This window comes from Sprattus sprattus (genome assembly GCF_963457725.1).
Source record: "Sprattus sprattus genome assembly, chromosome: 6".
Taxonomy (NCBI): domain Eukaryota; kingdom Metazoa; phylum Chordata; class Actinopteri; order Clupeiformes; family Clupeidae; genus Sprattus; species Sprattus sprattus.
The window spans coordinates 17,086,299-17,102,856 of record NC_137925.1 but is presented as its reverse complement, the minus strand read 5'-3'; the positions used below and the strand labels follow the sequence as shown (position 1 = coordinate 17,102,856).

Below are 16,558 nucleotides of genomic sequence, written 5' to 3'. Positions count from 1 at the left end.
CTGAGAGTAAAACCAAGTATGACCCAACACAAAATACGTGGGGACCAGATTAAGGTTAAGGAGCAAATCATTGTGATGATGATCATTGTTCGTAAATTGCACTCATTACTGCTGTTTAGCTGTGCGAGTACAAGCTATGTTGTTGAAGATTTAGATGTTGACCAGAAAAACGCAGACTAAACACCCTTTGTACATTTGTAACTGCTTGAAGCTTTTATCACTGCTCTATACTATTGGAGATCTTAATAGGAGCTATAAGCAAGCTGATATATAACCCTGCCACATGAACACATGGACACACTGCCTGTTAGCATGTTACCATACGTGGTAATAACATCGGCTTACAATCCCTACAAGTCCAGCACCATGGACAGTAGCCCCTTGTTTACATTATTCGATGCATGAACTAACACTAAAGTACACAAATGATATTCACATGTGAAGAGAGACATTCAAGGTACAACCATCAAGGTCAATCCGTATATACAGCTGCATGTTTTTACTCTTACCTTTTCTGTATTAGGGAGTGTTTGTGTCCGATTATAAGTATCTCCTCCGTTAATACTTATAAGTTCTGCATCTGCAGGCGGAAATGGTGTGGGGAAAACTACTACGTCACTCTTCAGTGTGTCTGAGCTGAAGCACACGTCATACTGTTGTGTAGATTTGGAGTAAGACCAGGTTCCATCAGGATGTGTGGTGATCATTGGGGGATTGTAGTCACTGAAATTACTGTCTGTCCTGTGGCATTTTACAGCTACCAAGCTGATGAGGCTCAGTAAAAATATGACCGACACCGAAGCGATGGCGATAAGCAAATATAAATTCATGTCAGAAAAAGTGTCATCCTTCCTTGGCACATGTTTGAATTGTGTCTGGATGTCGCTGGAACTTTCAACAACCACAACGTCAATAGATACAGTAGCTGAAAGCGACGGCTCGCCATGATCAGAAGCCAAAATGACCAACGGGTGAGTTTTCAGGTCATTGTCACTCATTCGCCTCTTAGTCCTGATTTCCCCATTGCTGGTTCCGATTCGGAAGAGGTTATTTCCTTTAGGCTCAGAGATGTGATAAGAAAGCAGCGCGTTATATCCAGAATCTGCGTCTACAGCCCTGATCTTGCCCACAAAGTATCCCACTTCAGCACTATAGGGAATGTTCTCTGAATTAACGGACCCGTGCTCTGAATATGGAGGAAGAATGCTTGGACTGTTATCATTCTCATCTAAAATAAAAACATTTACTGTTGCGTTGCTGCTCAGAGAAGGAGCACCAGCGTCTTTAGCAACTATTTGGAACTGAAATGTTTTAATTTCCTCATAATTGAATGACTGCAGGGCATTTATCTCACCACTATCAGAATTTATATTAATGGCAGATGTCACAGGAAAGCTTCGCATCATCCCCTCGAGTAATGAATATGATATTTTAGCATTATCGTCTACATCCAGATCAACAGCAGAAGCCTTGTAAATTACACCACCGACTTGACTGTTCTCTTTCACATACACATTTATGATCGGGTCTGGAAAACGCGGTGCATTATCATTAACATCAGCAACGTGTACTGTAATAATAATACTGCTAGAAAGAGGAGGAGTCCCTTCATCCGTAGCAGTGACCGTGACGTCATACTGCGATACGCTTTCTCTATCCAAAGGTCCATTCAACAATAAAGAGTACTTGTTTTTATATGTACTTTCTATTTTAAACGGAACCAAACCAAGTATTTTGAGAAGAACAGCTCCGTTTGGACCAGTATCCTCGTCTTTAACCGTTATCAATCCCACCATTGTCCCCACCCGAGCATCCTCTCTTATCGTGTTAAGTGAAGATGTTATGGATAATTCAGGTGCATTATCATTTATGTCTACAATTTCTACCAACACTTTACAGTACCCCGCTCGTGCGTTGTGGCCTTTGTCTGTAGCCTGGACTCGTATTTCAAAGGCACTATTTGTTTCGTGATCAATATAGCCGTTAACAGTGATCACACCAGTATCTGGATCGATTGCAAATGCATTTATGTCTTTGCTTTTGGCTCGCCTAACAAATGAGTAAATAATGTCTCCATTAAGTCCTTCATCTAAGTCAGTAGCGTGGACTGTGATAACAGATGTGCCATTTGGAGCATTTTCTGACACAAGAGCTTTGTAAAGCTGTTTATTGAAAACCGGGATATTGTCGTTGGCGTCTTGTATTCTGACAAGAATCTTTAATGTTCCGGATTGAGGAGGTTTTCCGCCATCTAAAGCAGTCAATATAAGACTTATAGTAGGCTGCTTTTCTCGGTCCAAAGCTTTTTGGAGAACCAGCTCAGGGGATATATTTTCTTCCCCATTCTGTACATCGAGGGAGAAGTGCTCATTTGTCTGCAGCTTATAGCTCTTCACGGAGTTGCTACCCACATCCGCATCGTGTGCTTGAGGTAATGTAAACCTCTCTCCTGGAAGAGCTAACTCAAAAATATTCAAATATTCAGTCGTCGCAGGAAATATGGGTGGATTGTCATTAATATCTAAAATATTAACGTCGAAACGATACATAGCCAAAGGTGAGTTAGCAATTGCTTCCAATTCCAAAGTGCACTTTGTACTTCGCCCACATATTTCATCTCTATCTATCCTCTCTTTTGTCTGTAAAATTCCAGTTCCAATATTTACGTCAAAATACCTCTTATTAGGTCCGGATACAATTTGAAATCCACGAATGGCAAGGTCCTTTATATCCAAGTTTAAATCCTTCGCTAAATTCCCGACCGTTGTCCCCGTATTTGTCTCCTCTGAGACAGAGTATACTGTTTGTCCAAACGAAACACTGCAAAGATGAAACAACAATACAGAATGTATCCACGGACGATATTCCTGGTCCCGCATATTCCCGTAATCGTTACAATGAGCTGCTATAACTCTTTTATAGAAAAGAAACACATGGTTGGGTAATATACAGTCTCCGTTGACTTCGAGAGCCGAGAACCGCACTATACTCCTCCCGAACAAAGCCCTGTGCAACACTGAGCCCCTCCTGCTCAAAATGGGAGGAGTCGAAGCTGTTATTCACACTGTGGACGGCTAGTGACACCGTGTGGATATATTGTAGATGCTTGCCACAAAAAAAATGTATAGTTATTTAAAGTAATTCAAACCAAATACAAGGTCCATTCCGAAAACTTAAGCCTTACTTCCATGTCTGACTAAACTATTCGTCAATTAAGGGTTTAAACACTGACTGGCTCAAAACCAAGCCCTTTCATCACTTTTCCCAGTAATTTAAAATCATCTTTACTCTTGTATTAGTTGTAATGGCGTTAAACTAGCTACGCACACACTTTTGCAGTCAGTATACCAAAAAGAGTGTTTCCTAAAAACAAAACTTTTTTTTCTCTGATAAGAACAGCCCTCACCTTTTTCGAGATAAATACACATATGTTTATATTAATGAATACATGTATATGCAGGTAGATAGAAAGAGGGATAGAAAGATATATTGATAGAGAGATAGATATAGATAGATAGATAGAGATATAGATGAAAGAGTCCAGTCAAAAAAAGAACACTGCAGCACCATGGACAGCTCTCACAGTATAAAACAGTTGGGTTCATGCTTCAAGACACGATCAGTCAACTTCAGTCTGTGTTCACCAGCCTTCACCTTACCTTTTCTTGGTTGGGGAGAGTTTGTGTCCTTGAGAAAGTTTCCCCTCCATTAATACTAATCAGTTCTGCGTCTGCCGGAGGAAATGGTGTGGGGAAGACTACCATGTCACTCTTCAGTGTGTCAGAGCTAAAACACACGTCATACTGCTGTGTAGATTTGGAGTAAGACCAGGTTCCATCAGGATGTGTGGTGATCATTGGGGGGTTGTAGTCACTGAAACTACTGTCTGTCCTGTGGCATTTCACAGCTATCAAACTGATGAGACTCAGTAGAAAGATGACCGCCACTGAGACAATGGCGATCAGCAAATACAGATTTAAATCCGAAAACGTATCATCCTTAACAGGACCATGTCTAGACGGAGTCTGAATTTCTCCTGTACTTTCAACAACAACAACGTCAATAGAAACTGTAGCTGACAAAGAAGGCTCTCCGTTATCAGAAACCAAAATCACTAAAGGATGAGTTTTCATGTCATTGTCGCTCATGCGCCTTTTAGTCCTGATTTCTCCGTTGCTGGTTCCGATTCGGAAGAGGTTATTTCCTTTGGGTTCAGAGATGTGATAAGAAAGCAGCGCGTTATATCCAGAGTCTGCGTCTACAGCCCTGATCATGCCCACAAAGTATCCTGCTTCCGCCCTATAGGGAATGTTCTCGCTATTAATTGAGCCATGCTCTGAATATGGAGGCAGAACGGAAGGAGAGTTGTCATTCTCATCTAAAATAAAAAGGTTAACAGTGGCGTTGCTCCTCTGAGGAGGCACACCAGAGTCAGTAGCCTGAACTTGAAACTGAAAGCTTTTAGTTTCCTCAAAGTTAAAAGACTGCAATGCGAGTATATCACCAGTGACGGAGTTAATACTAAGTGCTGAGGCTACGCTTTTCGAAACATTTTCACCGAGTGAATATGACAATTTTGCATTGTCGTCTACATCCGGATCAAATGCTGAGACTATATAAATTATGGAGTTAACAGGACTATTCTCTTTCACATAAACATTTATGACAGGCTCTGAGAACTGAGGTGCATTATCATTAATATCCGAAAGGCGTATAGTAATAACACTGGTACTGGCGAGAGGAGGGGCTCCCTCATCTGTCGCTTTTAGGGTGACATTATATTCAGTTATCTTCTCCCTGTCTAGCGGGCTATCTACCGTTAGGGAGTACCTATTTTTGTAGGTACTGGCAATCTTAAATGGCACTGAGCCGAGAATCTTTAGATTCACGGCACCATTTTGACCGGCATCAGCATCTTTAACAGTTATTAATCCAACCATTGTACCTACAGGGGAATCTTCTTTGATAATGTTTACTAGTGACGTTACAGATATTTCAGGGACATTGTCATTCACGTCAAGAATTTCAACTAGTACTTTACAAAATCCAGCGCGTGGACTATGTCCTCTGTCAGTGGCTTGAACGCGAATTTCCACGGCAGGATTTGTTTCATGGTCTAAGTCTCCGCCCACTGTGATTTCACCCGTGTGACGATCAATGGTGAATATGCTTATCTTATTAATATTACCCGGGTTTACAAACGAATACACAATTTCACCGTTTATGCCATCGTCCAAATCATTAGCTTTAACTATAAGCACGGGCTTCCCGGGAGGCACATTTTCATTAACCTGGGCTTTGTATAAAGGCTTGCTGAACACGGGGATATTGTCATTAACGTCCATGACGTTGACTATTATTTTTGCCGTCCCAGACTTGGCAGGCTTTCCACCGTCGAAAGCAGTAAGGGTTAGATGTATCACAGATTGTTTTTCCCTGTCTAAGGCTTTCTGTAACACTAACTCTGCGGACACACTCTCTCCTCCGTGCTGAATGTCTAAAGAAAAGTGCTCGTTCGAGCTTATCTTATAATTTTTAACCGAGTTACTGCCAACATCTTTGTCATATGCAACGGGCAAAGAGAACCTTTCGCCTGCAACAGCTGACTCCGACATATTAATTTGATGAAGAGACGAAATAAATAGAGGTGGGTTGTCATTTATGTCGGACAGATTTACTTCAAACCGATACATATTCAGTGGAGAGTTTACAATGGCCTCTAATTCTAAGGGGCACTTTAAGCTCCGTACACATAGCTCATCTCTGTCTATTTTCTCCCGGACATGGAGAACACCAGTTTTCGAATTTAGATCAAAGTACCTCTTATAAGGTCCATCCACTATTTGAAATCCTCGATGTTCAAGATCTTGCACATTAAGGTTCAAATCCTTGGCTAAATTTCCAACAGTCGTTCCTTGATTCGTCTCCTCCGAAAGGGTATACACGATCTGCGCGGACACAATACTCCAGGAACCGAGAAAGAGAGAGATTAATATCCCTAAATGAAATCCTTGGGAAGATATCAGCGCCATAGTCCGTCAACTGAAGAGATAGGGTTGTAGAAATGTGTTTAAACGCATTACTGTGAATAATTTGAGCCAAACATTAATTCGTGTAGCTGCACATCCGAGCTTTAGCTTTACGTATCTCCCGAACAAAGCCTCTGTCAGGACATGGACACTCCTCCCAAGTGAGGAGGAGCTTCGGGAAACAGCCAGGCGAAAATTACCCAGCGGGTCGCTGGTGACACCATGTGGACACCATTTAAACTTATTCAGTTGAAATAATATGTGTCAGATGAAGCAAAGAGCACCCATGTTTCTCAAATTCCACAGGTTCTGACAACCCACCCGACATCACCGCTATACTATGTACTATATAGAGTTGATGACAGGGTAAATGTGCAAAAATGCCTGTTAGCATGCTACCATTGGTGCTAATACCATAAGCGTACAGGTCCAGCACCATGGACAGTAGCCCTGTGTTTGCATTATTCGATGCATGAACTAACACTAAGGTCCAAAGCTATAGTCAAAAAACTGCTTTAAATGCAGAGACAACCGCACATTTATTCTATCGCCAAATAGCAACAGATAAGACTCCTCACAGAACTGCTAAAACCTTGTAATTACTTAAAATACATGATTTTCTTATAACATCAAATGTGAAAAGAGACATTCAACAACTATCAAGATCAAAACTCATGCACAACTGCATATTTTCAGTCTTACCTTTTCTTTATTAGGGAGGGTTTGTGTCCGATTATAAGTGTCCCCGCCATTAATACTGATCAGTTCCGCATCTGCCGGTGGATATGGAGCTGGGAAAACTACAACGTCACTCTTCAGTGTGTCTGAGCTAAAACACACGTCATACTGCTGTGTAGACTTGGAGTAAGACCAGGTTCCATCAGGATGTGTGGTGATCATTGGGGGGTTGTAGTCACTGAAACTGTTGTCTGTCCTGTGGCATTTTACAGCTATCAAGCTGATGAGACTCAGTAAAAATATCACTGATACTGAGATTATAGCAACCAACAAATAAAGATTCATGTCGGAAAATGTGTCGTCCTTTGCAGGTATATGTCTAAATTGAGTCTTTAGTTCATCTGCATTTTCCATAACAACAACATCAATGGAGACAGTCGCTGACAATGAAGTCTCTCCATGATCAGAAACCAGAATGACCAAAGGGTGAGTTTTAAGGTCACTATCACTCATTCGCCTCTTAGTCCTGATTTCCCCGCTGCTGGTTCCAATACGAAAGAGGTTATTTCCTTTGGGTTCAGAGATGTGATAAGAAAGCAGCGCGTTATATCCAGAGTCTGCGTCCACAGCTCTGAGTTTGGCCACAAAGTATCCAGCTTCCGCAGAATAAGGAATATTTTCAGTGTTTACTGACCCATGCTCAGAATATGGTGGAAGGACCACAGGACTATTGTCATTCTCATCCAGAACAAATACATTCACGGTAACATTGTTGCTAAGTGGGGGTGAACCAGAGTCTGTGGCCTGAACTTTAAAGGTAAATGATTTAATTTCCTCATAATTGAAAGACTGAAGGGCATAAATCTCACCAGTGTCCGAATTGATGTTCACAGCAGACGTAACAGGGAAGCCTTTTCCCGAGGCTTCCAGGTATGTATAAGCTATTTTGGCATTATCATTCATATCCGGGTCAAAAGCAGACACTGTAAAAATCACAGCACCAGCGCCACTGTTTTCTTTTACATAAACATTAATAACAGGCTCCGGAAAGGCAGGGGCATTGTCGTTAACATCAGATATATGGACAGTAATACGGCTGGTGCTAGAGAGAGGCGGACTCCCTTCATCTGTAGCTTGCACGCTGATCTCGTACTGAGATAATCGCTCTCTATCCAGCGGCCCATCCACAACCAAGGCATATTTGTTTTTGTATGTGTTTTGTATTCTAAACGGAACAGACTCTAGGAGACTAAGCTTTACAGCACCATTTTGCCCAGCATCGCCGTCTATTACAGTGATCAGGCCAACCATAGTGTCCGCCTTAGCATCCTCTTTTACTTGATCAGCTAAAGACGTTATTGATATAACGGGCGAGTTGTCGTTAACATCCACTATTTCTACCAGAACTTTACAATGTGATACTCCGGGGGTGGAGCCTTTGTCCTCTGCTTTCACGTGAATTTCAATTGCATTATTTTTCTCAAAGTCTACTTCCCCATTTACTGTGATTTCCCCAGTCGACTTATTGATTTCAAAAACATCAATATTATTGTCATCGTCGTGATTTATAAAAGAATACATGATTTCACCATTTAAACCCTCGTCTAAATCTGTAGCATGGACTGTAATCACTGATGTACCAATAGGTGCATTCTCCGTGACTTTAGTTTTATAAAGCTGTTTACTGAATATGGGGACATTGTCATTTACATCTATAACATTTACAACAATACTCATTGACCCTGATCTGGAGGGTTTTCCACCATCAATTGCGGTTATTGTGAGTTTGATCAAATTCTGCTTTTCTCGGTCTACAGCTTTCTGCAGCAGTAATTCTGCAGACACACTGTCACCCCCGCTCTGCACGTCTAAAGAAAAGTGTTCATTCGGGCTCAGCTTGTAGGTCTTCACCGAGTTACTACTCACATCCGCATCATGGGCACGAGGCAATGTAAACCTCTGCCCTGGAAAGGCTGATTCTGAAATGTTTATGGACAAAGATGATGTGCGAAAAGCGGGCGCGTTATCGTTGATGTCTAAAATGTTTACCTCGAAGCGATACATATTCAGTGGTGAGTTAAGAATGGCTTCCAGTTCCAATGAGCATTTTAAGCTTCGTCCACACAGCCCTTCCCTGTCAATTCTATCTTTAACATGAAGAACTCCAGTTTTCACATTCACGTCGAAATACCTCTTGTTGGGTCCAGAGACTATCTCAAATCCACGAGACTCAAGTTCATTCACATCCAGATTTAAATCCTTTGCGAGATTTCCAACCGCGGTGCCGGTGTTCGTCTCCTCCGAAACGGAATAAACAGTCTGCCCCCACACAATATTCCACAAGCAAATGTTTACAGAAATCCACAGGATGCCTTTCCAAGCCATATTCAGTAATGACTATAGTTTGATGTAGGCGAAGAAAGTGTTTTTGCATTTCGAAATAAACGTTTTCACGAAAGTAATGATGACCACCGTCGAAGCATTTTCTCCGTAACTGAACAAAGCCGACTGTGCTGTCACAAACCCTTCCGAAAATAAGGAGGAGCCTCACAATACCGAGCAACAAATGTTATCCGCAGATCGCTGGTGACACCGTGTGGCTGACCACTGGTTCGGCTCATTCTGTACAAACGAACGTGCATAGAATGCATGCTGCTATGGTTAAAACTCTCAAGGCCTAACGTCGTCATATCAAGACAGAAAATGATAGTATAAATAATTCAATATTAATCGAATGTGTAAAGTAGAAAGTTTCCAATTGTATTATTAAAGAAATCTGTGGATGTACAATATGGGGAATATGCCAGTGAAACACAATGCAGTTAATTAAAATGCACTTGTTGAACGTTTCGTTGATTAACACTTTGCATCTCAAAAGGTTATCAGCTAAGCGCCATGGAGAGTTACCATTTAGCGTTCTTAAAACAGCACCAGCCTCTGCATACCAAACTGGACCTCACAAAAAGGCTGAGAGGCTTACTACTGTTTCACGTTTTGCAGATATTCAGATAACGGAACTAGAACAAATAGGCAATGTTCTTACCTTCTCTTGGTTTGGAAGCGTTTGTGTCCTGCCGAAAGTATCTCCTCCATTAATACTGATCAGCTCCGCATCCGCAGGTGGAAACGGTGCGGGAAAAACTACTACGTCACTTTTCAGTGTGTCAGAGCTAAAACACACGTCATACTGCTGTGTAGATTTGGAGTAGGACCAGGTTCCATCAGGATGTGTGGTGATCATTGGGGGGTTGTAGTCACTAAAACTGTTGTCTGTCCTGTGGCATTTTACAGCTATCAAGCTGATGAGACTCAGTAAAAAGATGACCGACACTGAGACAATGGCGATAAGCAAATAAAAGTTTAAATCCGTAAATGTGTCATCCTTAACAGGAACATGTCTAAACTGTGTTTGAATTCCTCCTGTACTTTCAACAACAACAACATCAATAGAAACAGTCGCTGACAGTGAAGGCTCTCCATTATCAGAAACCAAAATCACTAAAGGGTGAGTTTTCATGTCATTGTCGCTCATGCGCCTTTTACTCCTGATTTCTCCATTGCTGGTTCCGATTCGGAAGAGATTATTTCCTTTAGGTTCAGAGATGTGATAAGAAAGCAGCGCGTTATATCCAGAGTCTGCGTCTACAGCCCTGATCTTGGCCACAAAGTATCCTGCTTCCGCACTGTAGGGAATGTTCTCGCTGTTAATGGAGCCATGCTCTGAATATGGAGGAAGAACGGAAGGAGAGTTGTCATTCTCATCTAAAATGAAAACGTTAACAGTGGCGTTGCTCCTCTGAGGAGGCACACCAGAGTCAGTAGCTTGAACTTGAAACTGAAGGCTTTTAGTTTCCTCAAAGTTAAATGATTGCACAGCGTGTATCTCTCCAGTGACTGAGTTAATATTAACTGCAGGTGCTGTGCTTTTCAATGAGTTTTCAACCAATGAATATACTATATTTGCGTTATTGCCTACATCTGGATCAAAAGCTGATACGGTGTGAAGTACAGAGCCAACAGGACTGTTCTCTTTTACATAAATATTTATTATGGGTTCGAGGAATTGCGGTGCATTATCGTTAACATCAGAAACACGAACGGTAATAACACTGGTACTGGAGAGAGGAGGGGTCCCCTCGTCTGTTGCTCTTATAGTAACATTATAATGAGACGTCTTCTCTCTGTCCAGTGGCCCATCAACCATTAACGAGTATCTATTTTTGTAAGTTTTGTCAATTCTGAATGGCACTGAGCCTAGTATCTTCAAAATTACTACACCGTTTTTTCCAGCGTCAGAATCTTTTACTGTTAATAATCCAACCATTGTGCCTACAGACGAATCCTCTTGGATAACATTAACTAATGATGTAACAGATATTTCAGGGACATTGTCATTTATATCAAGTATTTCAACAAGCACTTTACAAAATGCAGCACGTGGGTTCTGTCCCTTATCAGTTGCCTGAACTCGAATCTCTATTGCAGCGCTGGCTTCGTGATCTAACTCCCCTCTTACTGTTATCTCGCCTGTAAGAGGGTTAATGGTGAAAGCATTAATTTTATTCGAGCTGTCGTGGTTTACAATTGAAAACATGATTTCGCCATTTATGCCTTCATCCAAGTCATTAGCCTGTACAGTAATAACAGGTGTACCGGGCAGAACATTCTCGTGAATATGTGCTTTATAAAGGGCTTTAGTAAAAACGGGAATGTTGTCATTCACATCTATAACGTTAACCACAATTTTAGTTGTTCCGGATCTTGGGGGCTTTCCTCCATCTACAGCCGTGAGAATGAGCTGAATCAATGAAAGCTTCTCTCGATCTAACGGCTTTTGTAGCACTAACTCGGCAGACACAGTGTCGCCTCCGCTATGCACATCGATGGAGAAGTATTCATTCGGGCTCAGCTTATAGCTTTTCACCGAGTTACTACCCACATCTGCGTCATATGCAATTGGTAAAGAAAATCTCTCACCCGGAAAAGCCAGCTCTGAAACATTTATCTGACTGTCCGATAAGCGAAACGTAGGTGCATTATCGTTAATGTCTAAAACATTTATTTCAAAACGATACATATTCAGGGGCGACTGAACAATGGCTTCTAATTCAAAAGAGCATTTTAAGCCTCGTCCGCATAGTCCTTCCCTGTCTATTCGTTCCCGAATTTGGATATTACCAGTTTTTCCATTCAACTCAAAATACCTCTTATTGGGTCCATCCACTATCTGAAATCCCCGACGCACAAGATCTTCCACATTAAGGTTCAAATCCTTTGCAAGGTTTCCAACAGTAATTCCAGGGTTTGTCTCTTCCGAAACGGTATACACCAACTGTCCTGACACGATACTCCATAGACCAAAAAGCAAGGAGTAACATACGAAGTTGTATCCTCGCTTCAAAACAGGCGCCATAATCCATCAACGGTAAATTATAGTACTTAGAGTCTATGTACCTGCATCCCCATACAGAATATTTTCCAAGATCATAACACTGTATTCGCATCTCCGTTATACTCGTCTCTGGAACAAAGACCTCTGCCCGGCCCAAAACCCTCCTCCCAAACAAGGCGGAGTCACAACAAGCCAGTATCACACTGTGGGTCGCCAGTGACACCGTGTGGAGAAAGCCAAACCATGAGACTGATTTAACGGATAATACTACAGTATTTATGTTTACAATGATCTAAATTAAACCCAACAATATAAATGATCGATAGTTCTTACAATTTGTATGCAAAACTAACACGAAAACTGGAGGTCGCCTTACAGTACAGTGGGCCAGAAGTCAATCTACAATTCCAGCACCATGGACAGTTACCCAATGTATCCATCTGCGTTCGCTTTAACATAGATGCTGTGTGGATTATACTCTGATGCCTCCCAATAAAAATGAACAGATTCCTTACAGTGAAAGTTCAAATAACAGCAGCAGTTTATTTGCAGTAATATGATTCTTGAAATTGACTGGGAACAACGTTGAAACAGGCGTTAAATGCAAAAATGAATGGTTACTTAAAGACATCACAATGATTTCGTATTGTAACACTAAACATGCAAATCAGGTTGTGTATACTGATGATCTGATTTGAATTAAATTATGATTACTTTACTGATTTGCTATATAATATATTGTATTTGTTATATTACATAAATTATTTCTTTTTGTCACTGAAGTAGGCAAATACATGCATGGGGATTTGAACTTTGAACAAAACATGAACTCCAGTTTGTAAATGATCCCCCAAACTGGAGGACCATATACAACATGTCCAATGAAAACTAGGCCATAGGTTCTTAATCCTGCTCCATGGAGCCGATCTGGCCTGCTTATCCTCAATGTTGTGGGGGAGAATCCATTGAAAATCAATGATATGTATGGCTCTGTGTGAGGTCCTGCTCTGCATTATTACAGTATTTTTAAGATTAAGAAACACCTAACAATTATTGAATTAACTCTCTAACAAAAAGGATGACCATGACAACACATCTATAATTTTTCATCACTATAAAATCACCATCCTGCAGCCTTGAAATCTCAAGATCTTATATCTGATTACGAAAGGGACTGAGAAGGTGCCAGCAGTAGACCAAAGTCATGAGACCCAATCTGTCTGAATGTTTTATAGCAGCTGCCTACTTGTCTGTCATCATTAAATGACAGTTCTCTTTCGGAAAGCTACTACATACATGAAAGGGAAGAGTATCAATACTGTAGGTGATGGGAGTTGGATATGACTTAATGACACCAGTACACATCTTCCATAGTTGGTGGCATAATGTCATTTAGTTAGACAGCAAAACAGAGAAATACCTGAGAATGTATGTTTCGAATGAATGTAATACAAATGCACAGCATTGGTTGGCATCGACTAATTTACAATGTATGAGTAGAATCAGCCTTACCTTCTCTTTATTAGGAAGTGTTTGTGTCCTGCTAAAAGTCTCCCCTCCATTGATACTGATGAGCTCTGCATCTGCAGGCGGAAAAGGTCCTGGGAAAACTACTACATCACTCTTCAGTGTGTCGGAGCTAAAACACACGTCATACTGCTGTGTAGATTTGGAGTAAGACCAGGTTCCATCAGGATGTGTGGTGATCATTGGGGGGTTGTAGTCACTGAAATTACTGTCTGTCCTGTGGCATTTCACAGCTATCAAGCTGATGAGACTCAGTAAAAAGATGACCGACACTGAGACAATGGCGATCAGTAAATAAAGATTTAAATCAGAAAATGTATCATCCTTTACTGGAACATTTCTGAACTGAGTCTTTATTTCTCCCATGGCTTCAGCCACTGCTACATCAATGGAAACAGTTGCTGACAGCGAAGGCTCTCCGTTATCAGAGACCAAAATGACCAACGGGTGTGTTTTCAGGTCATTGTCACTCATTCGCCTCTTAGTCCTGATTTCCCCACTGCTGGTTCCAATTCGGAAGAGGTTATTTCCTTTGGGTTCAGAGATGTGATAAGAAAGGAGTGCATTATATCCAGAGTCTGCGTCTACAGCCCTGATCTTGCCCACAAAATATCCCGCTTCAGCAGAATAAGGGACGTTTTCGGTGTTAACAGAGCCTTGCTCAGAATAAGGAGGAAGAACCACAGGACTGTTGTCATTCTCATCAAGAATAAAAATGTTTAGGGTCGCGTTAGAACTTAACGGTGGTACACCAAAGTCTGTGGCCTGAACTCTTAATTGCATTGTTTTTACTTCCTCATAATTTAATGACTGCAATGCATATATATCTCCAGTATCTTGATTTATATTAACTGCCGAATTCACTGGAAATGTTTTCGTTGATCCCTCTATTAATGAGTAAGATATTTTTGCATTGTCATCAACATCCGAATCGAAAGCCGAGACAGTGTAAATTATGGCACCCACTTCGCTGTTCTCTTTAACATAAACGTTAAGTACGGGGTTTTGAAAAAGAGGCGCATTGTCATTAACATCAGATACATGCACAGTGAGTACACTGGTGCTGGAGAGAGGTGGGGTTCCTTCATCTTTAGCTGTGAGGGTGACGTTGTACTGAGAAGCGCTTTCTCTGTCCAAAGGGCCGTCAACAACCAAGGAATAGTAATTTTTATAAGACGACTTCAATTTAAACGGAACGGAACCCAGGGTCTCTAACTTTGTCTGGCCATTCTTCTCGCTGTCTTTATCAGTAACAGTCACCAGAGCAACTACAGTTCCCATCTCTGCATTTTCTTTCACTGGACTCATAAGTGACGTAACTATGATTTCAGGAGAATTATCATTGAGGTCAACCACTTCAACCAAGACTTTACAGTGCGTGCTACGAGGAGAATGGCCACGGTCCATGACCTGAGCTCGTATTTCATATGCGGCAGTTTCCTCGTAATCTAAGCTTCCTTTGACAGTAATCTCTCCAGTTGCCGAATTTATGGCAAACATGTCAGAAGCGCTCGAACTTCCCCTCCCGATTAATGAATAAACAAGCTCAGAATTAACTCCCTCATCCAAATCTGTTGCATTCAGTGTGATAATAGTAGTACCGAAAGGAACATTTTCACTGACACGGACTTTGTACAGAGGTTTGCTGAATACTGGACTATTGTCGTTTACATCTACAACGTTTACAATAATTTGTAAGGTCCCCGTTTTTGGAGGCTTACCCCCATCAACAGCAGTTAGCGTCAGCTGAACTACAGACTGTTTTTCTCTGTCTAAAGGTTTTGTAAGCAATAATTCGGCTGATACACTTTGCTCGCCACCACTCTGAACATCAAGAGAGAAATATTCATTGGGACCAAGCTTGTAGTTCTTAACTGAGTAAGAACCTACATCCGCATCATTTGCTATGGGTAACGGGAACCTTTCACCGGAATAAGCCAACTCGGTGATATTCAATGTATGGACTTTTTCTAGAAAAACTGGCGCGTGATCGTTTATATCAAGAATATTTATTTCGATTCGGTGAAGATGCATAGGATTGCTCAGTATTGCCTCGATATTTAAAGAGCACGTAACTGCATTTGGACATAATTCCTCTCTGTCTATCCTATCGCTGACGTGGAGAACACCAGTTTGCAAATTCACCTCAAAATACCTCTTAGAATGTCCTGATACAATCCGAAGTCCTCTTGATTGCAAGTCTTGTAGGCTGAGGTTTAGATCCTTTGCAATATTCCCCACAAAAGTACCCTTATCAACCTCTTCCGAGACGGAGTACGAAATCTGCGCTGCAGACCATTCACAAACACAAAGCAGGACAAAGCCTCGAATCCACAAGCTTTCCATCTGTTTCCGCACAGCCATTGCGGTGCTAATCAAACGGACCAACAATAAATATATCCAAAAGGCATCGGTATGCCATCCATCAAAGCCCAAAAATCCCTCTGATATCCGCGATCGGCATCACCAACCGTCTGTTCTCAGATCCACGAATTTTCTAACAAAGCACTCTGAGACTAAGTTTAATATCCCTCCCTTAAGGAGGGGCTTGAAGAACTCCCATTACCACGGTCTACTGCGACACCTTGTGCTATTTTAGTTGTAATACATTCCTGTAAGCATGTAGACGTTGATTATAATTATAGATATGTATAATGAACAGGGTAAAGAGCGATTGATTTTCTCAGCTTTTGCAGCCCAAACATTTTTTAACCACAACTGTGGAGAGCCTTTCAGCTATGTGCAAAGCCATTGCAAGTAAAACAAGAAAAGAGAGAAGGAGAAGTTACACAGCTAGAGAAATGACACAGCCCATATTACGGCATTCTAAAGAACCAATACAACGTTTAATGATTATGTTCTTCACTGTTTTTCAATCAACAACGACTAAACGTGCAAAACCAGTCCTAAAATACTCTTTTATTGAATGCTG

The 16,558-nt window shown here is 41.3% G+C and overlaps 5 protein-coding genes across 5 annotated transcripts in view; all 5 read right to left on the bottom strand.

Moving 5' to 3' along the window:
• The window catches only part of LOC308367035 (protocadherin gamma-A3-like), a gene marked incomplete at both ends in the record, with an annotated part of 261,143 nt that overhangs the window by 145,653 nt on the left and 98,932 nt on the right, over positions 1-16,558 (bottom strand). The gene's annotated exons all lie outside the window — the stretch shown is intronic.
• Positions 453-2,879, bottom strand: LOC308366507 (protocadherin alpha-3-like; the record flags this gene model as incomplete). Its single annotated transcript, XM_080840227.1, has 1 exon — positions 453-2,879. The coding sequence occupies one exon, from the start codon at positions 2,877-2,879 to the stop codon at positions 453-455; it is 2,427 nt and encodes an 808-aa protein (XP_080696353.1).
• LOC308366937 (protocadherin alpha-8-like) lies at positions 3,651-6,032 on the bottom strand (the record flags this gene model as incomplete). The annotated part of the gene is made up of 1 exon (XM_080840738.1): positions 3,651-6,032. The coding sequence occupies one exon, from the start codon at positions 6,030-6,032 to the stop codon at positions 3,651-3,653; it is 2,382 nt and encodes a 793-aa protein (XP_080696864.1).
• Positions 6,702-9,092, bottom strand: LOC308366936 (protocadherin alpha-10-like; the record flags this gene model as incomplete). The annotated part of the gene is made up of 1 exon (XM_080840737.1): positions 6,702-9,092. One exon carries the CDS (start codon positions 9,090-9,092, stop codon positions 6,702-6,704), a length of 2,391 nt encoding a protein of 796 aa, XP_080696863.1.
• Positions 9,627-15,990, bottom strand: LOC308366506 (protocadherin alpha-2-like; the record flags this gene model as incomplete). The annotated part of the gene is made up of 3 exons (XM_080840226.1): positions 9,627-9,656; positions 9,751-10,542; positions 14,404-15,990. The coding sequence occupies 3 exons, from the start codon at positions 15,988-15,990 to the stop codon at positions 9,627-9,629; spliced, it is 2,409 nt and encodes an 802-aa protein (XP_080696352.1).